Raw genomic sequence first — 27842 nt, forward strand, 5'->3', positions numbered from 1 at the left:
GGTGTATTTATGATTAATTTGTGGACACAGGTGAGGAAGACGCTGTTAAACTACACCAGAAGTATATTTAATCAAAGGAAAGTTGTCGAAATATTCCTTAAACAGGCAAAGCGCTCAACTGAGAAAGTATGTAAAGAATTTGATTCTCAAAACGATGTGAATTTTCAAAGAAATAATAACCCGAATTATTCCTAAACTGTTGTTTTTCCACAAGGGGGCGCTTAAGGGCTCGGAGGACCGAATCCTAAATTAAGCCGCATTCAATTCTAAGGTCGTTTTATATATTATTGGAGGTTTATTCAAAAAAAAATATAATAATAATAATCGTAAATGTATTAATTATACGTGTTTTTATCTGACATATAAAGTGTTTTTATCCACTCGGCGATTTCTATAAATTAATTTATTAAAAAACACGTACCTGTGATCACAAACGACTCTGATTGGTTCATCCCGAGAAAAGTAACAAACAACACGTGACATCGCGATGCTTTAAATAAATACAACTTTAGTAATAATTTAATATACTTACAGATTCTTTTATTGTACCGTGATTATACGCGCTTCATAATTTTTTTATTTAAAATTTAATTAAAATAAGCGACTCTGATTGGTCCAGCCTATCTCGCTACTTCGATATGCAAAGTAGTAAATGCACACTTTGATAAATACATACAAAGAGACTTTAGAATTTAATTTTAAACGTAAACTCCATTATTTTTATTTCGTAGGGACGTAATATAAATAAGCCCCGCCCACTTTTACATCCTTGCGTTTGTGATGCAGAATCAGCAGTGAGCATCATCAGCACCATCGCATTGATCCCCAGCACTCCTCTCCTCTCCTCTCCTCTCTGCTGGATAGGATGAGACGATGGCTCGCAGGAGAGATGAAGATGATGATGATGACGGACACAAGCTGATAGAGGAAGAGGAGGATGCGCGTCTCTTCATAGACAGCGAGGATGAGGACGATCTGTCCCTAGACGAGATTTTGCACCTATACAAGCAGCCCATCAACGAGGAGCAGGCGTGGGCTGTGTGTTACCAGTGCTGTCGCTCTTCTCGAGAGGATTCTGCGGGGACCCGAGGAGCGGAGCACGTGAGGATCTATAAAGACGGATCGGTGCGGCTTCATTCCGGAGACAGATCAGGTGACAAATCAACATATTTGGATGCAAACGTTTGGAAACCGCTTATATATATTTCCCTTTTTACCTTCTAGTGTTCTGCATCACAAAATGTGCCTAATATTGAATGCATCACCTTATGTGCAAGAATTGGATATGAAATGCTGTGTAATTGTGCCATGCTCCTAATATCTTTTTTTGCATTGTACATTTTGAGCTATTATGTAACGCATGAGATGCATGCGAAATAGACCTGTATCTGCAGGTCAAATTGAATATCGAGCATGCATGAGTCTAAAATAATCATAAAACAGCATAAATTAAGCATAAAAGTAATATGTAAGTGCTCACAGTCACCGTTGTTTACTGATGCACAGAGAAATACACATGCTGATAAACACAACATAGCTCCTGATCAGGGCCTGCTTTTTGCGTGTAACATGTTACATGTGTGTGACTTTATTGACATTATGTGCTAAAATGATCCAGTAGCCCATGATAGTTGGTGTTTAGGATTTGTGTTTTTTTTGGTATGTATAAAGCAGAGTTATGATGGTTAACTAAAACTAAAACCATTAAAAAAAATAAATGCATACATATACATACATAAATAAATACATTTCGTTACTTGAAATAAAATAACATTAAAACGTATTTAAACTTATTTTAATTCAGCTAGTTGCCAATCAGTGTTATTTTAGTATTTTTAGTTTTTATTCATATTTTATTAATTCAATTAATATTTTCTGATTTCATTTTAAGTTTGTTGTGTGTGCTTTTATCATATTAATAATTTTTTTATTTCAGTTTAAACCAGTAAAACCAAATTAAAATTAGATATGTTGCATTGGCAACTATGATATAAAATAATTTTAAGTATAGTTTTTATTTTATTTTATTTCAGTTAAAGTTTATTTTATTTAAAGATATGAAAAAGTTGGTTTATGGTTTTAATTATCTATAATAACCCTGTTGTCAAGGCAACATTTCATTAGTTTAAACTAATAACTAAAATAAATGTACTAAATTAACCAAAACTGAAATAATAATGAATACAAACTATATATACATAATAATAAAAATGACAAAAATGCACAACAAAATTACTAAAACATTAACAAAAATGGAAAATATAAAAATGAAAACTAATTCAAAATACTAATAAAAAAAACTATAATTCAGACACCTTATCTCATTTTGCAACAGATGTAGTACCTTTTTATATGTCTGCAAAAAAAAAAAAAATATATATATATATATATAATAGTAATGATACTAAAATTCTGGTCTGAAACTGACCTGCCAGGCACCTGTGTTAAATGGAGAATGAGGTTAAAATCTTTGTAGTTCAAGCCCAATTAAAGGCGTTGTGATATCTCTAATGCTTTCATCGTTTCACATGTTGAAGTGCTGCTGATAATAATGAAATGTGCTCATTGTGCAGCTTATCCACGGCTTAAACGATTGAGATATTTATTACAGATGGATTGAGCTGATGCCTTTCCAGAGGATGATTTTATTGCTCAGAGGTTTCTCTTTCATCGCTCAGGAGACTAAATGGAGTTTGCAGTTATGTGTCATCATCAGATGTTTCACCCAAGGCAGTAGTTGACTTACAGTAGAGATATAAAACGAATGTAGCTCAGATCATTTGATGAGAAATGCTTGAGTTAGTATTGAGATTTATGACTTTTGATTGCAGACGTTGCAGATCTCTGAGATATTACCAGAGGAGCTCAGTTTGCCTTTTAATAAATGCACGTGTCGTTACTGTCTTGCAGTTCTTCTTCTTTCTTGCATTACTTTCTTGAGGCTATGTCTTGCAGGTTCCAGGCTGAGTTGTTTTGTCAAAAGTGTCGGTGGTGAACTTGTTCCTCATTCGCTGACGACTGAAGAATAACAGCGGAGAGATCTGTTTCTTTGCTGGCTTTGCCTAGTCCTGCTGAAAAAACACTCTGAGAAATTGTCGTGTGTTTTGCATATTCAATCAAAACCAACTGACCTGGGTTGTAATTAATGGTGTTATATAAATAAAATTGACATTGACATTGACATAGTCTGATACACTCAGGTTGTCGGTGAAAGGAAAATTTGCTTAAAAATGTCCCTCAGGCCATGCAAGATGTAGAGGAGTTTGTTTCTTCATCAGATTTGGAGAAATGTAGCATCAATGGATGCTCTGCAGTGAATGGGTGCCGTCAGAATGAGAGACCAAACAGCTGATAAAAACATCACAATAATCCACAGCACTCCAGTCCATCAGTTCACATCTGGAGAACACAAAAGCTGCATGTTTGTAAGAAACAAATAGTTTTTAACTAAAATACGAGTCCATAATCCATAATAACGCTTCCTCCAGTGTAAAATCATCTGGTCTGAATCAGGAGAGAAATCTGCACAGATCAAGCACTGTTTACAAATCAAAACAGAACAAAAGAAACATGTGGCTGGATTTTGATGTGAAAAACAACAGGAGATGGATTTTTTTACTGGAGGTAGCGTTATTATGGATTATTTTAGCCGGAAGCAACAGTTTGATGTTTAAAACGTCTTAAAAATGGATTTGTTTCTTATAAACACACAGCTTTTGTCTTCTCCAGATGTTAACTGATGCACTGGAGTGGTGTGGATTATTGTGATGTTTTTATCAGCTGTTTGGACTCTCATTCTGACGGCACCCATTCACTGCAGAGCATCCATTGATGCTACATTTCTCCAGATCTGATGAAGAAACAAACTCCTCTACATCTTGGATGGCCTGAGAGTGAGCACATTTACAGCAAATCTTCGCTTTTGATGAACTGCTGCTTTAATAGTCATCAGATGCATAAAGATTATCTGCGTCCCGTTTGCAGCCGTCAGTGTGTTTTATGTAAGAACAAACAGCGCTGCGGATTGTCCAGTCAGTTACATAAGGGATGTGTAGAGAGCGCTGTAAGCTGTCGTTTGAGTTCTTGTTCATCTTCTCTTCTGTTCTCCCACAGGTGTGCGCAATCCCAGCCGATCCTCCACACAGGTGAGTGACGCACACTAACGCAGCATCTGTGAATGAGCAGAAACATGTTCGTTAGTTCAGTCTTGACATAGATCCATAACTCTTGGAAATTTCCCACACTTCTTCACAGTGTTTCCAGCTGTTACTGTATGGTTGCTATGGTGTTGTGGATGGTTGCCAGGGCATTGCTACACAGTTGTTATAGAATTTGATATAGTTTTTATTAAAATTTTTATTTTTATATTTTCAGTGTTTGTCTTAATTTGAATGACATTTTTAGTAATTTTGTTTTGTGCTTTTGTCAATTGTATTGTTTTGTTTTAATATTGCCTTTTAGGTTTAATTTATTTTTATTTCAGTTTTAGTTTTAGTTGAGTTTTAGATTTGATTTATTTCCACTTAGTCATTTTACTGCTTCAACCTAAATGAAAAATTAGAAATGTTTTTCATCTTGAGTTATTTTATTATATTTCAATGAACTTTTTTTTTAAAGATTCCTTTTTAGGATTAATTTGTAAAGTTTTAGTATTAGATTAGTTGATATTTTATTGATTTCCACGAAGTAATTTTAGTGCTTCAGGTTAAAGTAAACGAAAATGAGAAATGTTGCATAAATAAGTTTACCTTTTTTTGTCTAATATTTATTTTGTATTTTACTTCAGCTTTATTTCAATTAACACATTTTATTAGTTTTTTTTAGAAATGGCTTTTTTATATTTTACTGATTTCCACAAAGTAATTTTAGTGCTTCAGCTTAAAGTAAACGAAAATTAGAAATGTTGCATAAATAAGTTTAAATAAGTATTTTTTTATTTTATTTCAGCTTTATTTCAATTAACACATTTTATTATTATTTTTTTTTTTTTTCAGAAATTGCTTTTTAGGTTTAATTTATTTTTATGTCAGTTTTAGTTTAGTTTTTAATTTTATTTATTTCCTGTTAGTAATTTTAGTGCTTCATCTTACACTAAATGAAAATCAGAAATGTCACCTAATTAAGTAATATTTAATTTTTTATCTGCTTTATTTCAGTTAACGAATGTTTTTTATAGTTCACTAGTGAAAAGGCAGCTCTATGACCACATTATCTCCTGCAGCTTAGAGACGTTTGCAGCCCATCTGTGTTCTTCTGAATTCAGACGTGAGCTTTCAGCACCAGGTCATGGTTTCTTCTCTCTCTGGTCTCTCGGGTGACTTGTCACTCCACAAGTTCATTCATTTGATCTCAGCAGCTGGTGACATTTTAAAGGCCAATTAGAGACATATAGACCCGACAGATCACTGTTTGCATCCCAAGCATCTTTGACCTTCCAGGTTTATGAAGTGTTCACTAGAGCGACTGCGTGACGGACTCTCGCTTAAATATGCATGTAACTCGGCTCAATGTAATTCAGTCGCTGTAAGCCAATGACTGATACTTGTTATGATATAGTACTTTTTGCAGGACATTCATCAAATAAATGTGGCATTGCATATTTTTGGATAATTCAGAGAATCAATTCATTTACTAAAGGAAGTGCTTAATCTCACTTGTTTATTTATGTCTCTTCTGTTCACCAAGGTAATAATGTACAGTATGTGGAAAATAATGCATTTTTTAACCTTAAACCACATAAACACATTTCATTACACCAAATACACAAAATAATGTTCTTTTAATCATATGACCCCTTAAGGTGATCGTCTACTGGTGTAGGATTTACTTTTACTCTCAAATTGCTTTTATTTTTATATTTTCAGTTTTTGTTTAAATGTCAGTTTAATGTTTAGTATTTTGTTATGTGACTTTGTCAATAAAATGTCAGTAAAAGCCCTTCAAGGGACGAGTGTTGCAAATTAGCTCTTGCTATAAACACTGTTACTTGCACTGGATGGCCATTTTTGTTTGTTTGTTTGATTGTTTGTTTGTTTGCAGTTTTATCTATGTGTATTATAACTGTCCCTATTCAAATAAACCAAATATATATATATATATATATATATATTAGTATTAGTTTTAGATTTTATTTCAATATAATTTTAGTGCTTCAACTAATATTAGTGTTTCATCCTAATATTTATATTTTATTTCAGTTAACAGTTTTGATGTATTTTTTTATATTCCTTTTACAAAGGCACACCAAGTAACACATTGAACTAAACGTGAAATTTTGAAGTAGAAAGACTGAAAGTATTTTCTAGTAAAGCTTACGCCAATAATCTTATGGAGTGAATTATGTGTAAATGAAAGTAAATGTAAATGTTGATTTGTGCTCCTTGTATTTCAGTTTCTTGTGCTGGATTATTTGACATCCGTCAGACACATGAACTAGATGCAGTTAGACGCTTTGCACAAAGACCTGATAGTGCTATATAGATCCAGTTCCCGTGTTCCACTGACTTCTGGTTTAGACAGAACATCAGATGCTTTTCATTAACTCAGTCTTGATTGTTTTCTTTATGAGATTCTCGGGGTTAATGATCAGTTTCTAAACTGAAGCTGTTATTACCGGTGATTGTATTTGTGGATGTAATGGGCCGCTGGACATCTCAGTGAATGCGTCTGTTGTTCGCTTCACTGCAGGCTCCTGCATTCTGGATGAAATTCATTTTAAGAATCTGTTGGTAAACTCTTCGGGTCTGATTAACATCACAAAGAGTAACAAAGCGCTCTTTATGCCTTTACAGAAGTTGGACAGAGTTTTGATCACTGGCCGTCAAAAGATTTTACCATTAACCATGTGGAAAGATGTACACACTCAAACTAAAATACAAGAAGTTAACATCTTTATTATATTATTTACAATAGTTTAAATACCTATTCATTTGTGATGCTCTTTGGTGCATATACATTATCAAAGACCCCATCAGAACTGTATATTTCTCTTAAACCATTTTAAAGTCTCAATCCAATTCATTTTGCATTTGCACTGTTCAAACGTTTGGAGTCTGTGTTTTTTTATTCAGCAAAGACATCAAAATGATCTAAAGTTACAGTAAAGACATTAATAATGTTACAAAATATTTCTAGCAATAAAGTAAGATACAAAAAATTTGTATTTCAAATAAATGCTGTTCTTTTTAACTTTTCATAAACATATTCGGCAACACAATGGTTTTCAACATTGATAATAATCAGAAATGTTTCTCGAGCAGCAGATCAGCATATTATACTGATTTCTGAAGATCATGTGACACTGAAGACTGGAGGAATGATGCTGAAAATACAGCTGCGCATCACAGGAATAAATTACAGTTTACAATATATTCACATAGAAAACAGCTATTTTAAATTGTAATAATATTTCACAATTTTACTGTATTTTTGATCAAATAAAATGCAGCCTTGATGAGCAGTAGAGACTTCTATCATGAATATATTCTAAAAATCTTGCAAATCCCAAATTTTTTTTTCAGTATTCTGTGTGTAGTGTGACTTTAAAATGTTTTTATGGCATATTATAAAATAAATCATAAGTCACCGAAGGGTGTGCAAATAACAATTCTATACTAATTAGTCAGTAATTCAGTAATGTGACTGAATAGAACGCGTCTCTATATCCTGTTATCTTAGTGGTTCTCGACTGGTTCTTCACAGCCCGAAAAATGGGTCACGGGTCTGTTCTGATTATCCGCTTGTATAATTTTGACTCCATTCTGACTGTAATGTGATGTGAACTCATCCTCAAATACCTTGAACAAAACTGCACAAGGTAAAGGATCATACAACCCCGATTATTTGGAACACAGGTTACAGGTTTGGGTTCTGAAGTAAAGTTAGTATCCGGTACCGTATGTTTAAATGTGATATAAGAAACCAAACGCTTTTATGGTTTCCTTGACATTTGTTTTAACAGGCCTTGCACAATGCAAGCAGACTAGTTTCTCCATATCAGGTCACAGAGAAAGCTTCACTGCATCAGTTCAGCCGAAAGAAAAACCTGAAACCTGCTGTTGTTGGAAGCATTGAGGTTCTTGTGGCACGAAATGTATTCGATGTTCTTGTGTAAAAAAAAAAAAAAAAGTCTGGTGTATCTGTGTCGATTGAGAATGTGTCTCAAATATCCCGGCTTCAGTATTAAGTGCACTTCTCAAGGAGTCGAAATCATTCCAGTGCACTAAAAAAAAATCCCTGGGATTGAATCTAATGCACTAGAATTCCCAGAACTGTTCACTGTATTTACCAGAAATACTGCCAAGATGTTATGTTAAGTTATATTCTCTAAAACAAGCCTTAAAGGGATAGCTCATGCAAAAATGAAAATTCTGTCATCGTTTACTCACCCTCAAGTCGTTCCAAACCTGTATGAATTTCTTTCAGCTGTTGGACACAAAAGAAGATATTTTGAGGAATGTTGGTAACCAAAGAGTTGACGGTAGCCATTGACTTCCATAGAATGGAAAAAAAATACTATGGAAGTCAATGGCTACCGTCAACTCTTTGGTTACCAACATTCCTCAAAATATCTTCTTTTGTGTCCAACAGCTGAAAGAAATTCATACAGGTTTGGAACGACTTGAGGGTGAGTAAACGATGACAGAATTTTCATTTTTGCGTGAATCTCATGCAAAGTAAATATATCTAGTTTGAAGCACGTTCAGATATTTTTTAGTGAGAAACAACACAAGCACTGATGAAATGAAATACATTTATTGCAGTTAATGTGTCTTTGGGTTGTTTCTGTCGCAGGCGATCGAGTCTCTGGGCATCATGATCTATAAGGCTCTGGATTACGGGCTGAAGGAGAACGAGGAGCGAGAGCTGAGTCCGCCGCTCGAGCAGCTCATCGACCTCATGACCAACGTGGCCGACGCAGAGAGCGACTCCTGCGCCGATGAAGGCTACGCCGCCACTGAGGAAGACGAGGATGACCGGGAGCGGGATCCCGCCCACCCCTGCCGTATCCGTGGCTACCGTGACATCACCAAGGTATCATAGGCTACGTTTTTTGTAATAAGTGACAGTAGAGATTATGCAACAGTGATGTCACATGACTGCCTGCCACTAACAACTGCGTTGATAATCACGTAATCTGAAATTGTTTTCATTAAATAAATTGATCAATCAGATATTCAGTGCTCTCCTTGTGCAAATCGAATGTGCAAAAAGTTGATTTAATATCAACATATTAGAATGATTTGTAAAGGATCATGTGACACTGAAGACTGGAGAAATTATGCTGAAAATACAGCTTTGATCACAGAAATAAATTACATTTTAACAGATATTCACATAGAAAGCAGTTATTTTAAATAGTAAAAATATTTCACAATATTACTGTTTTTACTGTATTTTTGATCAAATAAATGCAGCCTTTGTGTGCAGAAGAGACTCATTCAAAAACATATTAAAAACTTTTGTACGCTTGTGTGTGCAAAGATATTTAAAAATGTTAATTTTACAATATAAAATGATTTTAAAAAATCACAGTCGTAACAGCAGAACTTTTTAAATAAACAAGTTTCATAAAAGATTAAATAAAAAGTGTCAGTTGGTTAATTTAAAACCTAAATTTGATTTTTAACAAGAAATATTGTTTGATGCAAATAATTGCACTTCCTTTCGCTGTTACACTTCATTCGATTGGCACGGCTATTTAATTTAACTTTTAATCGCGTGCTGTTATGCGTAATAAAAATGCATACATTATGCAAATATATAAACATTTTCTAAAAATGATATATCTATATATATATATATATATATATATATGTGTGTATTCTGTATGTTTTCTTTACTTTAAACTGCTTTTACTAATCACTGACCCGACTAATGAAATTTGTTGTTGATTATTTTCATTTTATCGATTAGTTGTTGTACACATGATCTCAATAGGCTGCCATTTCTGCAGTATATAGCACTGAAGTATATTTGTGAGCCTGCAGCACAAAAGCAGTGTTAAGTCTCTGGGGGATATTTGTAGCAATAGCCAACAATACATTGTATATCTTCAGTGTTCGTACATCCGGATGAAATGTTAAGTATACAACCAGAGCTCACTGCATGAGACACTGTATCCCACAATGCAATGTGCGTTATGCATTCATTCAGAGAATTTGTGTTGTGCTCTGATCTGTTGATCACAGTGAGAGCGTTTATGAGCGTGTATTTAAGTGCCGTGTTGATGTTTTGTTTTGAAGCCAAGAGTGACTCACCACACCTTCTGTCCATTTATTTCATTTAGGACACATTCGTTGTGTATTCCCAACACGGACATCTCTGTGATGCATAATTCAACATGAGGTTTATTATATAGTGAAACTGAATGTAGCTTCTCTGTCTGTAGCTGTGCGCCCTTCACCTGTCCACGCCGGCAGACGCGCCCAATCACTACCAGGCCGTGTGTCGAGCTCTGTACGCCGAGACCAAAGAGCTCCGCAGCTTCCTGGAGAAGATCCAGAGCACCAAAGAGGTGAGCGCAGACCCACAGCTTAGACTTCAGCCCCAAATCAAGCTAAATTCATGAGATCCATCCCATTCTCCTCCCAGTAGATTTACATTCATATCTGAGGCAGAGTTATTTTAGTGTTATTTATATACTATTATCGTTTTTGTTAATACTGTGAATTAGCTTTTATTTTTAAATTTAAATTTAAATTTATTTGATATTTTTTAGTAATTTTTTTTTTCTTTTTGAATATTACTATATAGTTTTTTTTTCTTTTTCAGTTTTAGCTTTAGTTCAGTTTTAGTTTGTATTTATTTCCAGTTAGTAATTAGTTTATCTAATATTTATATCAGTGCTATTTTAATATAATTTATATTCTATTATAGTTTTATAGCAGATAAAGTTTTATCTATATAAATATCTTTATTCTTATAGATTATAAAAAAATTGATTATAAAGATATATTTTTTATCTTTATAATCTATTATAGTTAATATTAATATAATTTTATTTTTATTTTCTGTTTTCATATTAATGAAATATTTGTTTTACATTTTAGTAATTTGTAAGTTGTGTGCTTTTGTCATTTTGATCATTTTATATATATATATATAGGTTAATTTATTTTTAGTTCAGTTTTACTTCAATTTTAGTTTTGCAGTTAGTAATTTTGTTGGGTGGTTTTGTCATTTTTATTAGTTTTTTATTATATTTATTATTTGTTATTATTAGTATTATTAGTTTTTTTTAGTTTTTCGTTTATTTAGTTTATTAGTTGTTTTAGTACTTCAGTTTAAACTAACTGCATTGGCAACTAGCTCAAATAAAATGCATTTAATTTTTTTAAATATTATATTTCAGTTAATTTTTATTTTATTTCAAGTAATAATTGTTTTATGGTTTTAGCTTTAGTGAACCATAATATTATTATATTTTATATAATATTTTATTTCATTTTTATTTATTTAAGTTTTAGTTATTGATAATAACCCTGTTCTGTGGTTTGCCATTTTTGCTCTTGCTCTCATAACACGCTTTGTGATCGAATAAATGTAATATGTCATATGTGGAGGAGGGTCACTGCTGGTTTGACCTTTGATCGTGCCCTTTGTAATGTGTCAGCCAAATAACCTGGCTTATATAAAACTGTCCCAGCGAAACATAAAACCCAGACCTGTGAGAGATGGAAATTTGTTTTATTTGATCTCATTTGTCTCCACTGATCTCATTTCACATGAAAACATGGTGTTTACACAGAAGTCTTAAAGACACAGCAGCAAAAACAGCCTGAGAGAGGATGGACAGTGATCATGAAAAACTAAATTACAGCTGTTCTTGGTGTAAGAAACCTTGACTAACACATTATATGTGGACTCTTTAAAGCCTACCTTCGAGTACTAATGGTGTCGGCATTGTTTATGTGCTTTGGGCTAATAGTGTCAGCTCTGTGTTGGCATACAGTGACCAAAAATGTGTTCAGAGCATCTCCACGTTGAAATGTCTCATACTTTCGCACAGAATCATCCTCTACTGTTTTCCACAGGAGGATCTGAGTCTGCTGTTGCTCTTCAGCACATCTTTATGGGGTATGAGTGTAAGATGAGACGAGCCACTCCGCCTTCACAAAGCGTCTCCCTCAGTGCTCGTTCCCACGAGGGCTTACTGTTACCGCACCGTAAAGCCTTTTATTTCCAAAACGACATAACGACGCCACCGTTTGGGCTCAGCTGCAGGGGGAAATGACTTAAGATAAAATGACAAAACTAAACATGCATGACAAGTGAATACGAGGAGGTTCTGTTGTCCTGTGCTTTGTGTTTTAAAAGTAAATCAGTGAAAAAAAATCACAAAAAAGGTATTTTATTTATCTCACCTGTAAATTCATTACTCTGTAAATTCATAAACGGAAAACAAATGTGTATGTGCAAAATGCATTAAATGTCTGGAAAATAATGTCACAATGCAAAAAAAATTTCCTTATGCAAAATGTAATTTCCTATTTCTTTCTTTTGATTTTGATGTTTTGATTTTTTTTTTTTTGTATTATCTATATGACAGATATACTATCATAGTTTATTGTCATGTGTTTTATCATTTTATCAGGTGTTTTTTACTATTTAGGATTTATTTCTGTTTTAGTTTTAGTTTTTTAAATGTATTTCCAGTTAGTAATTTTAGTTTTTAATATTATATATAAAATGTATTTCAGTTATTTTAGTATCATTGATATGCTATTGTAGTTTTTGTTAATATTCTGAATTATATTTTATTTTCATATCTTCAATATTTTCATATTTTCTGGGAAAAACTAAACATGTTTGACAAGTGAATATAAGGAAGTTCTGATGTCCTGTTCTAAAACAGTAAAACAGTGGAAAATCAGTTATTATAGCAAAAAATATATATTTTCCTTTATTATCTCACCTGTAAATTAATTACTATGTAAATTCATAAATAGAAAACAAATGTGCATTTGCAAAAGGCATTAACTGTCAGGAAAATTATATCATAATGCAAACAAATCTCAAAACAGGTTTAATTTTCCTTACGCAAAATGTAATTTCCTATTTGTTTCTTTTGATTTTGGGGTGAAATGAGCCCTGCATGTGTTCTTGACAGCTTTGGTGAGAGTCATCTAATTGTCAGGTGTAATAATAGACTGCAGCTGTACTGCCGCATCTATAGATTCTAGAGGATTCTGCTCGACTCAGCTGCTCTCTGAAATGTTGTGTCTCGCTCTGATTGGACAGAACCTGCGTAAGATGGAGGGGGACGCCGTTGACAAACCTGGCAGGGAGCTAAACGAGCTGCAGAACGCTGATTGGGTAAGTGACCTGCCAATCAAAGAATGGAGACGTTTGATTGGCTCTATTTGTTCCTCATCCAATTGAGTTTAAAAGACAATTAATATTCAGAAATATTATCGATTTGACTGCACTGACACATCAGATGAGAACAAAACTTTAGCTGAGCTGGATGATGGCACTATTGTCTTCTGTAGAGCTGCTTTATAGCTGAACTGAGTGCGTTTCATAATTCAACCTTGCAACATTGACAACTTAAATGAGCTGAATAATGACACTATTGTCTTCTGCAGAGCTGATTTGATGAATTATGCAACATGAACACTTATTTTCCTGTGTATTATTGTGAAGCTGCTTTGAAACAATCTGTATACAGTCTGTGTCATTATAGATAAATGTAACTTGACTTCCAAGAGCAAATGATCTGAGCTGCTGTCCACATTATAAACAACCAACGCATTTATTTTAATTTCTCCAGTGTAATTCTGGGAGAAGCAGTTATCAGGGAACTTTGGCTAACGTTCTGGCAAGGTTCTCTCAAAGTTATGAACAAATGTTCTTTCAAAAAATGTTCATTTAAAGTTATTTGGTCTTTAATAATGTTCTGGCTCAAAAACGTATACATTCATAGAACTTTTTGCTGAAATGTTTCAGTTGAATGTAAGTGTAACATTTTTTAAATGTTTCTAGTTCTTTCGGAATGTTCAGGGAATATTTAAAAGTAACGTTCCCATAATGTTTGCAAAATGATAGAATGGAATGTTCCCGTAATGAAGGTTTTAAAACCCTTAAAATACTAGTTGATTTGAACATCAAAATTTAACGAGTACATTAGTATAAATTCTTAGAACACATTTTGGTTAGTTGGGATGATTTTACTTAAATAGAAACATAAATGAGAACGATACGATTTGATCAAGTTCATGCATTCCCTGGGAATGTTATGATGGATGTTATGTTGAAAAAGCCCTGGAATGTTCTGGAATAGTCTCTCTAATGTGTTGGCGCAGGCGTGGCTCTGGGTGCAGATGATGCGAGATCTGAGGAACGGCGTGAAGCTGAAGAAGGTACAGGAGCGGCAGTATAACCCGCTGCCAATCGAGTTCCAGCTCACGCCGTACGAGATGCTCATGGACGACATCCGCTCCAAACGCTACAAGCTACGCAAGGTCATGGTGAGTTGCCCTGACGCTTATGGATCTGTTTAGAAGAAGAGTTTATTTCAATCTCAACAAATTCATTTGTAAGAACATATTTCATTTACATTTGCTTTTATGCATTTGACAGACGTTTTTGTGACTTACGTTGCATTGCATCATTTTATTAAGTTTATGCCTTCCCTGGAAACTGAACCCATGGCCTCATGCCTTGCTCTACTTTTCTAAAATATTGCACCAATTCATTTGTAAGAACATATTTCATTTACATTTGCTTTTATGCATTTGACAGATGTTTTTGTGACTTACGTTGCATTGCATCATTTTATTAAGTTTATGCCTTCCCTGGAAACTGAACCCATGGCCTCATGCCTTGCTCTACTTTTCTAAAATATTGCACAAAAATGGGTTTGTAGCATCAAATTAGTATGTGTCACGATGTGGGTAGATGAGGCACACAGCGAAGGGGTAATCCAAAGGCGAGTCTTTTATTAACAAACCAAGAGGGTAACACTGACGAGCATAGGATAAAAACTCCACAACGTAACTTTAAAGCAAGACAAAAGGAGCTGAGGAAAACACGGGGTATATAAACGCATACACAAATATTAAACAAATATTAATTGCTAAATATCTATGGCCTGTTCATGACATAAACTATATCTAAATTATATTAATAGACAGTGGCTGCAATTATAAGAGGATTAATTAACACCCAAAATTAGTCTGTGCTACACTGTAAAAAATAAACCTGTGAAATCTTTTTCCCCCAAAATCTGTACATTTAACAATATTTTATGTCAAATTACAGCTATTACAGTTTTGCACCATATATGATAAGGGAACTTGCTGTTCTTAAAGTAGCATTTTTACAGTCTCTATGGTTTAAAACAGTGTAGGTGCATGTGTGTGTGTGTTCAGATCTCTGTCGGTCTCTTTCTGTCTCAGGTGAATGGAGATATTCCTCCCAGGTTAAAGAAGAGCGCTCATGAGGCCATACTGGAGTTTATCAGGTCCAGACCCCCCCTCAACCCCGTGAGTGCTGCTTATTCACTTCATACACACACCGAGACTGATTTGCAGGTGCTGTCTGCAGTGCATGATTCTTGTGACAAGGTCAATTAAATTTACTCATGCAACTCTTTCCAAAATACTCCATGATATGTGCGTGTGATTTCAGGTGGCGGCGCGTAAACTCAAACCGCAGGCCGAACGTCCTCCCAGCCTACATGAGCGCATTCTGGAGGAGATCAAATCCGAGAGGAAGCTGAGGCCCGTGTCGCCCGATATGATCCGTAGAAGCCGATTTGGTGAGACTTTAACACACACACGCCTACAGTGCTCTGCGTGCATTTACTCCTTGAGATGGACGTAAACGGCGGGTCATTTAAAGCAGCTGAATGTGCATTGTGGATCATGTATGAAGGTCACTGCACACGCTTACAGCTCGATGTTGGAATCAGACTTGGTGATGTTCAAATGAGATGAACAATCACAGAAACAAACCCGTCTTGAGGTTTGCTCTGATTGCAACGCAGCAGCCACACAAGTACCAGCTTCTGTGTGTGGCGTATATCTGCTTCATACATGGCTGATATTATCACGACCGTCTCGTAATATTCAGTCCGTCTGCATACATTGAAAATGTATGAAATGTCTCAATTGCAAGTCTGATCTGGCTATAACCAGCATCTACAATGAGTATTACTGAATGAACGATCTTCTGCTGTTGTGAATCTAAATCCTTGCCTGTTTTCTTGCAGTCATTCGGCCTCTTAGCATGTCTCAGAGTTTTGATTCATCAGGTAAAGCCGTGATGTGATGCATTAATGCCGTCTGTGATGATTTAGAGCTTAGTCTGCTGTCATTTCATCTGTATTCATTGTTCATTTGAGGGTGCTTTAAATTTGCAAATGAAGATTTAATACTCAATTTTTTTTATTTTTATAAGCCCTCAGATAAATAAAGTCTCTCAGGGTTCAATAATGGGTTCAATAATATTATAAAATACTTTATATTATATTATATATAATATAAAGGAATCAATAATACGTTTTTAGACCCTCAAATGAAATGTGACCAATTTAAAATCCATTTTGATGTCGTCTTGCTAACACTGATTATTATTATTATTATTAGATTGATGATCACAGAAACATGCCCAAGGGAAAGTAGATCGATTATGCAACTCAATAAATACAGGATTATTGATTCACATGAAAGTTAACACATGTGAAGATGTAATTTACTCATGTGATGTGTTGACTGACCCCATACGCAAATGTTGTATATTTCCATATATTGAATTTCCATATATTAAATATATTGTCATATGAAGTAAATACATATATGAAGACCTATTAGAAACTGGAACACTTTCGTATTAACATACATATGTGTGTGAGTGAGATATATATGTTTATGTATGTGTTATATATTTTTGTACATATAAGTGTTGATATTATATAAGTAAATTTAAAAGATAGACATGTATTTAAAAAATTTATTACAAAACATATATAAACATACGGAATGTTTTGTATGTAAGTATGTTGTTTTAATAATGTTGCATATATGTGACACTGGACCACAAAACCAGTCATAAGGGTCAATTTTTTTTTTAATTGAGATGTGTACATCACCTGAAATACCTTGAATAAATCAGCTTTCCATTGATGTATGGTTTGTTAGGATCTGACAATATATTAACATACATATGTGTGTGAGTGAGATATATATGTTTATGTATGTGTTATATATTTTTGTACATATAAGTGTTGATATTATATAAGTAAATTTAAAAGATAGACATGTATTTAAAAAAATTATTACAAAACATATATAAACATACGGAATGTTTTGCATGTAAGTATGTTGTTTTAATAATGTTGCATATATGTGACACTGGACCACAAAACCAGTCATAAGGGTAAATTTTTTTTAAATTGAGATGTGTACATCACCTGAAATACCTTGAATAAATCAGCTTTCCATTGATGTATGGTTTGTTAGGATCTGACAATATTTGGCTGAGATACAACTATTAGAAAATCTGGAATCTGAGGGTGCAAAAAAATCTAAATATTGAGAAAATCATCTTTAAAGTTGTCCAAATGAAGTTCTTAGCAATGCATATTACTAATCAAACATTAAGTTTTGATATATTTACGGTAGGAAATTTACAAAATATCTTCATGGAACATGATCTTTACTTAATATCTTAATGATTTTTGGCATAAAAGAAAAATCTATAATTGTGACCCATACAATGTATTGTTGGCTATTGCTACAAATATACCCCAGCGACTTAACACTGCTTTTGTGCTGCAGGGTCACATATAAATAAAATATACATTGTTGACATATGGTTGCTACATATAATCATTATATAGATAAATTATGTACATATACAGATTTAACTTTGGGGATTTTATACATTTATATCTTCATCTATCCAGAGAATGTACGACATACGTATGTAAAAATTATAAATCACCTTATAGGTAACATATATGGCAATATCACTCTTGATATAGGGCAATAAATGTCATATATTACATTTCCGTATGGGATCAGTAAAGAGCTGACATTCAGAAGATTATTTCATATTTACACTATTTCATGTTTCATATCGCTGAAATAACTGTCTTGTGATATGTAATTACTCGAGTTGTTATAAGATGTAATGCATGCTGGTCTGAGAGCAGCTCACAGCAGATGTTTATAGAAAGAGTCACACAAAAAGGTTTCTCATCTAAGAGGATGAGTGTGCAGAACTGAATCTGAGGGTTTTCAGGATCCACAGACAGAGGAAAGCTTGTGTTCTTCAGTAGCGGCTGGGCTTTAAAGTTTTATAGCAGCACTATGGTACAGCAGCTTCACATAGGGTTTGGACACTTCAGTCACACTTCAGATATCTCAATGTCTTTGCATTAGTAACAAAATGTCAAAGCAGCTGTTATGTGTTTTAAGGAAAGAATAGCACACGTTTAGAAAAGTGCATCGTTTGCTTTTATATGTGACTCACTGTACCGAGTGATTACTTTATTTATATCCCATGGTATTTACATTCTAAAGTACAACCATTGTACCAAAAATCATGAAAGTATCAGTGTTTGTTATGCCATTTTATCAATACCGCCTTATACACGCTTTATAATGTGCCAAATTCACTCAAATGCTCACATTGGGTCTAAAAGTCCATGTGGAAATGCAGTTTTTATTTAATTGGAATTGTAAATTAAGAAAAGTTACAACGTCAAATGAATCATAATTCATTCAGATTGTGCTCTAATCGCTGATCGTGTGACTCTTTGTAGAGATGGTCAGATTTTCCTTCACTGAAGCTCTTTGGAGAACATGATCATCGGGTTTATGCTCATGTAGCTCCAGTGAGACACAAATAGAAATGCATCATTTTCACTAGTGGTCTCAGAGGTTTGGACCCCACTGTAAGCGATATAGTGTTTGATATTCTGTCTTTACGTCACACATGCTCTCATCTGTGCTGACGTTTCATGTGCTCGTGTTTGTTCTGTGTCTGTGTGCAGATTGTGCTGATTTGGAAAGTATAGCACACGTTTAGAAAAGTGCATCGTTTGCTTTTATATGTGACTCACTGTACCGAGTGATTACTTTATTTATATCCCATTTACATTCTAAAGTACAACCATTGTACCAAAAAATCATGAAAGTATCAGTGTTTGTTATGCCATTTTATCAATACCGCCTTATACACGCTTTATAATGTGCCAAATTCACTCAAATGCTCACATTGGGTCTAAAAGTCTGAGACCATGTGGAAATGCCGTTTTTATTTAATTTGGATTGTAAATTAAGAAAAGTTACAACGTCAAATGAATCGTAATTAATTCAAATTGTGCGCTAATCGCTGATCGTGTGACTCTTTGTAGAGATGGTCAGATTTTCCTTCACTGAAGCTCTTTGGACAGGATGGTGTTATTGCTGTCAAAATAAATACCATTATTTTCTTTGTGTCTCTTTTTGCTCTTTATGTACATGTTCTGTGCTGTTTTCTACAGACATGTCCTCCTCGGATGGGGCGAGGAAGGCCTCCAGCACGCTGTTGTTGGCTAATGGCGTGTCGCTTCAGCAGAAAGGCTCCAGCGGCTTTCAGAGGAAAAGGCTTCAAGCACCGACTCTGGCTGAACTGGACAGCTCTGATTCAGACGTGAGGACTGTTATACACATAGTTTCTGGTCATATACTCGTTCTGTAAGCCAGTTATCTTCAGTGATGTGCTATCTCGTTCAGGACGAGACCTTAGGTCAAAGGTCAGCCAGCTGCTCTAGCATCTCCACATCGATGGTGGACGACACGTCGCCAGAATCCATCCTGAACAAGAAAAGTGAGTCGTTCCTGATGCACACTTATTTTTTTTAATTATATTTTAATACACAGCTCTCTAAAATATTTGAGTGTAATTGGTTAATCATAGCATTAGTCATATATATTTCTATAATGGTGCTAAACTGTATATTTGACTATTGTTCATGGTAACTAGTCTCCTAAACTCATGTCCCATATTCTGTGTTATTATTGTTTAGTAAAACTAAAATTATAAAAAAATTTATAAATCAAATAAAATTAGTAATAAATGTTTTTTTTAATATATATATATATATATATATATATATATAATTGTAATGATTTTTTATAATAATTTTTTTTAAATAACATTTTTAATTTAAATTAAAATGTTTTCTTGGTAATTGAAATTAAGCTGAAATACAATAAAATATAAATACTAGATGAAAAACTTGCAGAAAAAAATAGAAATGTTGCTTTGGCAACTAACTGAAATAATATAAGATGAACAATGACTAAAACCAAAATAAAAATAAATTAAAGCTATATAGAAATAAAAATAGAAAGATACAAAACCGCATGACAAAATTTATGTAAAAATATAAACTTATATAAATTTTGAAGTTGAAGTACATAATTACTGAAACTAATAAAAATACAATACATCTAAATAGATACATTTCAAATATTAAAAACAAAAAAAGTAAAAAAAATTAAACTTAAAACAAAAACAGCTAATTCAATATATTAATAATTATAAATAATACTAAAATAACTGCTCATATTACTTAATCCTCTCTTCTCTTTTAAATTCAATTTAAAATAAATAAATAATCTATATTTAATGTCCATTTATTTTTATTAGTTCCTGAGTAGCTGTAAAATGAGAAGGATAATGTACAGTCAACAAGCCTCTACTTTATGTCTGGGTCCAGATTATCATTTTCACAAACTGATTTAAAGCATTTATTATGTTCCAGCTCTTAATAAAGTTACCAAGCCGACTGGCAAGACATGTTTTATGGCCTTTTTTGCTGGCTTGCAAACTAAAGCAAGTGTTAATTTATAGGGTTGGGTACCGAACTCTGTACTTTTAAGGGTACCGACCGAATTGCGTCTGAACTATCGAGCACCGATTCACGTTAAATCAATCGGTGCCAAATTTCGGTACCTGAGAACGCATCTGGGCGCATCCGCGAGAGAGAGAGAAACGTAGACCCTGTGACGTGAGGTCACCCCTGCAACTCGTTCAAACAGTGTGGTTACATTTCTAGGGCCATATGGTTTCTGCGAAAACGCAGAAGGGATTGCGGACGCGGAGTCCATTCATAAAAACTTAATTTACTCTATAGCGCGGAATGCCACGGAATTCGTCAATTTTGGACGAATAAATCAAAAGTAGCCACTGCCACTTAATTTGAATCGCGATATGAACTAGTGTCTGTGAATATTAAAATGCAAAAAGATGGTTTAAATAGGAATCCTGCATGATCCGCTTGCCTCTGTATGTATGAATGGCGGAAACGCTGTTTTGTTTACTACACAAATACTGAAGCACATGTGACGCTCGCGGTGGTTTTCGTCCTTTCGAACACAAAAACGTAATCTCCAGAGCTGCTTCGCGAGAATTTTACCATTTCATTTGATAAAACTAGCATCATCATGCTGTATACACACAGAAACTTCATGGCAACCTGTCAAAATAAAAGTACGGTTTAACATGTAACAGAAATATATTACTCTTGTATTACTTTTGTACAGTATAATGTACATCTTTAAATATTCCATTTTTAAAAGCTGTCAGTTTGATTGATAACATTGATAAATAGAGTCTCTATCGTCCTCTCTCTCTCAGCTCCGCCCATGTTCCTGCCCATCTCGTCCACGCCGCAGCCGGAGAGACGTCAGCTCACCCAGCGCCGCCACTCCATCGAGAAGGAAACACCCACCAGTGTGCGTCACTTCCTGCCGCCCTCCAGACACAGCTCAAAATCCTTAGTAAGTGAGGAAGTAATGGGTGACATTTACAAAGCCTTGTTCAAGCTCTTGTTCCGTCCAGGCTGGACTATTGCAATGCTCTCTTGGCAGGTCTTCCAGTCAGTTCTATCAAACCTTTACAATTAATCCAGAACGCGGCAGCAAGATTAATTTTTAATGAGCCAAAAAGAATGCACGTCACACCTCTGTTCATCAATCTGCACTGGCTACCAATAGCTGCTCGCATAAAATTCAAGGCATTGATGTTTGCCTACAAAACCACCACTGGCTCTGTAACCCTTTACCTAAATTCATTACTTCAGACTTATGTGCCTCTAGAAGCTTGAGTGAACGTAAGTGAACGTCGCTCGATAGTGCCATCCCAAAGAGGCACAAAATCACTTTCACAGACTTTTACATTAACTGTTCCCTCCTGGTGGAATGACCTGCCCAACTCAATCCCAGCAGCTGAGTCCTTAACCATCTTCAAGAAACGACATCTTCCATCTTTATTTGACCCTCTAACTCTAGCACTCTCTATTGTAGCGTCTGGACCAATCAGACATGCAATTTTTTTTTGTTATATTTAACAAATACTCTGTAACACCCCTCAATCAACAAACAAACTATGAGGGTCTATGGACCCTTTCCCCGAAATGCATCTAACACCTCAGAAAGGCAGAACAGACCTCTGGTTCCATGGCAACCAATGCTGATATCACTGGTTTTATTGCCCAAAGGAATGCGGGCAGAGAAACTCACAATTCATTTACCCTTAGGAAAGACACACAATGCCCATAAAAATGGACTCTTCTCTAATTAATTCATAGAAAAACCTTTCTGTGAATCTCCTCAGGACATTGTGTATACCATTACTGTTCTTGTATATTGTCTTTTGAATTGTATACTGTTTTGTGTGTGTGTTATGATAGATCACTAGTTAATATAACCTCACCTACAGTATATCATGTTTGGTCTCTATGAATTCGTCTTCGGATTATCTAATTGAGAGTGCATATTACATGTTGATACCTATGCAACATATTAATGTTCTAAGAATCTTTACTAGTTTTTGCATCAACACCCAATCGAATTACATATGCGAAATACCATGCTTGGAGACAAAGAGTCGTAAACTTTCCCTCCAAAAGTTCAAGACACCATTGGCTCTTTGATCCCCCGGAGGTGTGAGCTCAATAGGAGATAAAGCTCTCACATCAGTGACCCGCCTCAGTCAGTCTGCGGTTCTGTTAGACTCTGAGAAGATGAGGATGTGAGCTAGAACGCTTCTGTACCTTAAGTCTGCGCCAGGCCTCGGCCTTGACTTTCCATTCACCAAAGATCCTAGGATCTCAGCTGATGTCTCTCTTAGCTCTTTTGCACTTTCCACTGGGAAGAAACTCCCAGTCACCATCGAGTCAGAACATCTTTGGAGTTCATCACTCTTCAAACCCGGAAGAACGTGATCGCAAGTCCAAAACCTTGAACCCATCAAGACTTTCATCCGAGACTGCATCCGGACACTCGTTCAACGACCAAGGCAATGCAAGTATCGTACATTTAACTAAACGAAACAGAGGTTTAGTATAAGCGGTAAACCATGTTGTAAAACGGCACTGATGGTTTTTAACTCAGGTGGTTCTGACTCATTTTCCATAACTGCATTCTCTGGTTTTTCCTGATGGTTTCATCCATAACGCCTCATTTGCCCTTTCCCATGTATGAGTGATTGATTGTTTGTTTGTTTGTTAGACTAGTTTGTGTTAGTGTTTAGTTAATAAAACTCTTGTGCACAAATTACATGAGTTTCTGATTCTGCCTAGCAAATTAATTGTCCCTTTATGATTTTGATCCTTACTACATGCTCTAATGCATTAATACTGTATGAAAGTATTTTCTGTGGCCACGGAAAGATCCTTTCCTGGAGTTGATATGAATTTATACTGAATGTTCACTGGACGAACAGATTGGTTGATGGCCATTTAAAGGTGACATATCATGAAAATCTGACTTTTCCAGGTTTTAAGTGCTATAATCAGGTCCCTGGTGCATCTACCAACCAAGGAAACATGAAAAAGATTAACCCAATCACTTTGTTTTGGTAAGCCTTTTTCTGCAAGCGTCTGAGAAAACGAGCGCGTCTGATTTCGCTCCCTTGGTGACGTGGCAAAGGGATCTCATTATAATATCACCGCCCCTTAATCTGTAAACTTCCACTCAAGCCACCGTCATTTTGATTTCGCAAGCGACAACGGTGTTCCAGCTCTAATGCCATGGAGAAAGTTTGAGCAGAACATGCTAACTGTTCTGTGTTTGGCTGCACAGACGAGCACAGAACACTGCTTAGAGTCCCAGCCTTAGAGGAGACAACAGAGCAGTGCATTTATTGATTTATTTACTGTATATTGCTGCTGCCACACAGATCTAATATAAACATGTGATTTATTTCCCAGCGGTTTACCTTCACAGACATAACCCACTGTTTTTGTAACTCGTGTGTGTTTTTAACGTAAACTTGTGTGTGAATGAGAACTTAGTTTAGTATTCGCATGCTGTGACAGCCGCTTTCTGTGCGTGTGCTTCAGATGTGTGCGCTCAGAAAACCCTATATCTGAAGTTTAAACTCATATGGTTTAAAACGCATAATTTCAGCACGATAAACATGATAATCAGAACCATAACAGATGTTTTTAGCAGATACGAGCTGTAAAGGTGCAGCTCTATTCTGGAAAAGGGGGCGGGGATCAGCAGCTCATTTGCATTTAAAACAGCGTGTTTCTGCTTCCACTCAAAATAGGCATTTTCAAAATGATATAATAAATGATCTGTGGAGTATTTTGAGCTGAAACTTCACAGACACATTCTGGGGACACCTGAGACTTATATTACATATTGTAAAAATGGGCATAATATGTCACTACTTTAATTCTGTTACAGTTACTACTGGCAGCTGATATAAATAATTGTAATTAATCATGATTAACTGTAATTATTTATATACATTTCCCTTTTGAGCTAATTTGCTACACTATTCTAATTCTATTCTTTAAAAAAACACTTGTCCCTTTCAGACTTGCACTCTATTCATTTGCTGCGTGTTTTCTTTTAAAAAACAAACAAAAAAAACTAACACTTGCTTTCTAATCTTTTTGTATTCTGTTTTCTTTTCATTTTATTATACAATTAACAAAAGCAAAAAGACCTCTAACACTAGCTTGCTCTATTCTTTTTCTATTCTATCTGTTTTCTTTTTATATATTATATATATATTTTTTAAAACTTGCTACATGTACTGCGTTAAGCTAACTGAGACTTGTTATAGCGCATTGCTCTTTTGTTAGTTTTGATTGCTTCTATTGTCCTAATTTCTAAGTCGCTTTGGATAAAAGTGTCTGCTAAATGACTAAATGTAAATGTAAATGTACAAACTTCATCCTCTGTCACTATGGCTGTTTTCTGTCGTAGTATGTTAGTATGCTATCGCTGCTGTAGTTTTGTGTCTGCTGACGTCTGGTCGATGTTTGGACAGGAGGAGTTTTGTTTCCCGGTGGAGTGTCTGGCTCTGACAGTGGAGGAAGTGATGCACATTCGGCAGGTTCTGGTCGAAGCCGAACTGGAGAAATTCCAGCAGTACAAAGACATCTACAATGCCATGAAGAAGGGGAAGGTGGGAACTGCTTTTATTATTTAGAGCAACCGTTCAGAGGAAGCAGCATGTCATTAAAAGTCTTTGCAATCAAGCAGACAGAAAAAGTTTAATGCATTAAGTAATCTACAGTAAAAATTGTATTAGAAGAAATAATTTTATTTAGAAAGGATGCATTAAATTGATCTCGAGTGACAATAAAGATATTTATAATGTTGCAAAAGATTTCTGTTTCAAATATATGCTGTTCTTTTGAACTCTCTATTCATGAAAGAATCCTGAAAAATAAAATGCATCACAGTTTCCAGCACAGCACAACTGTTTTCAGCATTGATAATAATCAGAAATGTTTCTTGAGCAGCAAAGCAGCATATTATACTGATTTCTGAAGATCATGTGACACTGAAGACTGGAGTAATGATGCTGAAAATACAGCTGCGCATCACAGAAATACATTACAGTTTAACAGATATTCACATAGAAAACAGTTATTTTAAATAGTAATAATATTTCACAATTTTACTGTTTTACTGTATTTTTGATCAAATAAATGCAGCCTTGATGAGCAGAAGAGACTTATTTTGAACAGTAGTGTGTATATTGCATACATTTTACCAAAAGACTAAAACTGAATACATGATAAATGCCACAGAAAGACCAAATTTAACTCAAATCAGAAACTATTAAAACAACTCTATCTTAAGCTAAACTTAATGGACAAATATAAAGTGTTTTAAAATCATTGCCATATTTATTTAGCTTTTTTTTTTGCATATGCTTGTTTTTATTTTGGCAGCAAAGTCATTGCAAATATATCGTGCATATTGAGTATGACCGTATTAATTCATTGATATTTCTCTTTTCACAGCTGTGCTTCTGCTGCCGAACGAAACGGTTTTCCTTCTTTACCTGGTCCTACACCTGTCAGTTTTGTAAAAGGTAAGAAATAACCTGCCTTTCAACATTTTAGTCTTGCTTGCTTGCTTGTTTCAAGGACTTCTAGATATCTAACCAAGACAAAAGTAGTGGGGCTGTATCATCTTTTTCTCGATTTTTGCAGGCCTGTGTGTTCACAATGCTGTAAAAAAGTAAGTCATGATCTGTACACCCTCTTTATGCTCACATAACTTCATTAAATGTTTTACATTATTTGTGGTGAGCTCATCGTGAGTCCATTTCTAGTCAAAACGGGCCTGTTAATGTCATCGTGTTCGGTTCGTTCTGTTCTCATAGTGCTCCGTTCTCCAGGAAATGAAGCTCATTTGTGACCCTGGAGCACAAAACCAGTCATAAGGGTCAATTTTTCGAAATTGAGATTTATGCATCATCTGAAAGCTGAATAAATAAGGCGTGTCAAACCAAAAAAACGAGCCCGAGGCATTTTTTTTAAAATTACGCTTTTACGCCTCGCGTTTTGCTCATCGGTGTGCACACTCACATTGGTGCCCTTTGTTTAGTCACGAGGCGTTAAACGTCGGCGATAATCACACGCGATATTCGTCCCGGTGTGAACAAGCCTTAAGACTGGATTTGTGATCCAGGGTCACATTTAATTTTCTTCACATAACAGTCCTTTTCCATTGCTTTAGATGCGCCTCCCATCAAAGCCTTATGCCAGTCTCCCCATTTACTCTCTGGGTCCGTCCACATCGACCCTGAAACGGGACACAGCCGGCCACAAGCCAGAGAAGCGCAGCATGAGCCACCATCGACCCAGCCTACAGCGCACAATGTCCAGGTACAACAACCCGGCATAGAGCACATCTCTGCCGCTCTGATGTTTATATTCATCGTCTCTATCCTGTCTCTCTAAGATTATCTAAGCACACGCGTCAGTCGTCCTCGTCTCAGGAGGAAACGGAGCTCCCGAAAGAGCTGATGGAAGACTGGAACACCATGGAGGTTTGCGTCGACTGCAAGAAGTTCATCTCCGACATCATTGCCTCCAGCAAGCACAGCCTGTCTCTGGCCAACAAGCGAGCGCGCTTGAAACGCAAGACTCAGTCCTTCAGCATGGCGTCAGAGAAGGGCGCAGAATACCGGCCTTCGGAGAGAACTATCAATGAGGTGTAGACGCCGATGGATCTGGATCCGGAGCAGATGCTGTTGTAGTTGTATAGATTAGGATGGGTCTGTCAAACGTGATACACAGGGCCAATAAACTCTTATGGATGTGTGGCAGTTCTTCCACACACGAGTTGTTTTAGATTCTGTCCTGTAAAGATGTGGTTACATTAGTGAAATTTCACAGCCAATAATGACATTGTCCATTGTTAGTAGTATGAACCACTGTTCAAATATTAGTCACTTTCAAACCAAGCAGCTTTCTCTTGGTCAGCACAGCAAATTTGTGTGACAAACTTGATTTACAGAGACCCTGTTGTATATGACACATGACACAATAAGGTATTTATTCGTTCCCTCGATTTATTAATATG

The 27842-nt window shown here is 35.3% G+C and overlaps 1 protein-coding gene across 1 annotated transcript; it reads left to right on the top strand.

The window, feature by feature from the left end:
• Positions 1 to 27842, top strand: LOC107601988 (protein spire homolog 1-like). The gene is made up of 18 exons (XM_016294366.1): positions 1 to 30; positions 865 to 1153; positions 4114 to 4145; positions 8794 to 9033; positions 10391 to 10516; positions 13243 to 13317; positions 14307 to 14471; positions 15402 to 15488; positions 15634 to 15763; positions 16217 to 16258; positions 19496 to 19644; positions 19728 to 19821; positions 21637 to 21779; positions 25288 to 25425; positions 26273 to 26343; positions 26465 to 26492; positions 26994 to 27142; positions 27219 to 27842. Exons 1-18 carry the CDS (start codon positions 10 to 12, stop codon positions 27475 to 27477), a joined length of 2238 nt encoding a protein of 745 aa, XP_016149852.1. The 5' UTR covers positions 1 to 9; the 3' UTR covers positions 27478 to 27842.

This window comes from Sinocyclocheilus grahami, unplaced genomic scaffold (assembly GCF_001515645.1).
Source record: "Sinocyclocheilus grahami isolate Dianchi unplaced genomic scaffold, SAMN03320097.WGS_v1.1 scaffold316.1, whole genome shotgun sequence".
Lineage (NCBI taxonomy): Eukaryota > Metazoa > Chordata > Actinopteri > Cypriniformes > Cyprinidae > Sinocyclocheilus > Sinocyclocheilus grahami.

Excerpts from the sequence above, each read along its gene's own strand:
- LOC107601988 (XM_016294366.1), top strand. The coding sequence starts at position 10 with ATGATTAATTTGTGGACACAG. Across the intron at positions 4,146-8,793 it reads CCAGCCGATCCTCCACACAG|GCGATCGAGTCTCTGGGCAT; the intron begins GTGAGTGACGCA and ends TTTCTGTCGCAG. Across the intron at positions 14,472-15,401 it reads ACAAGCTACGCAAGGTCATG|GTGAATGGAGATATTCCTCC; the intron begins GTGAGTTGCCCT and ends TTTCTGTCTCAG.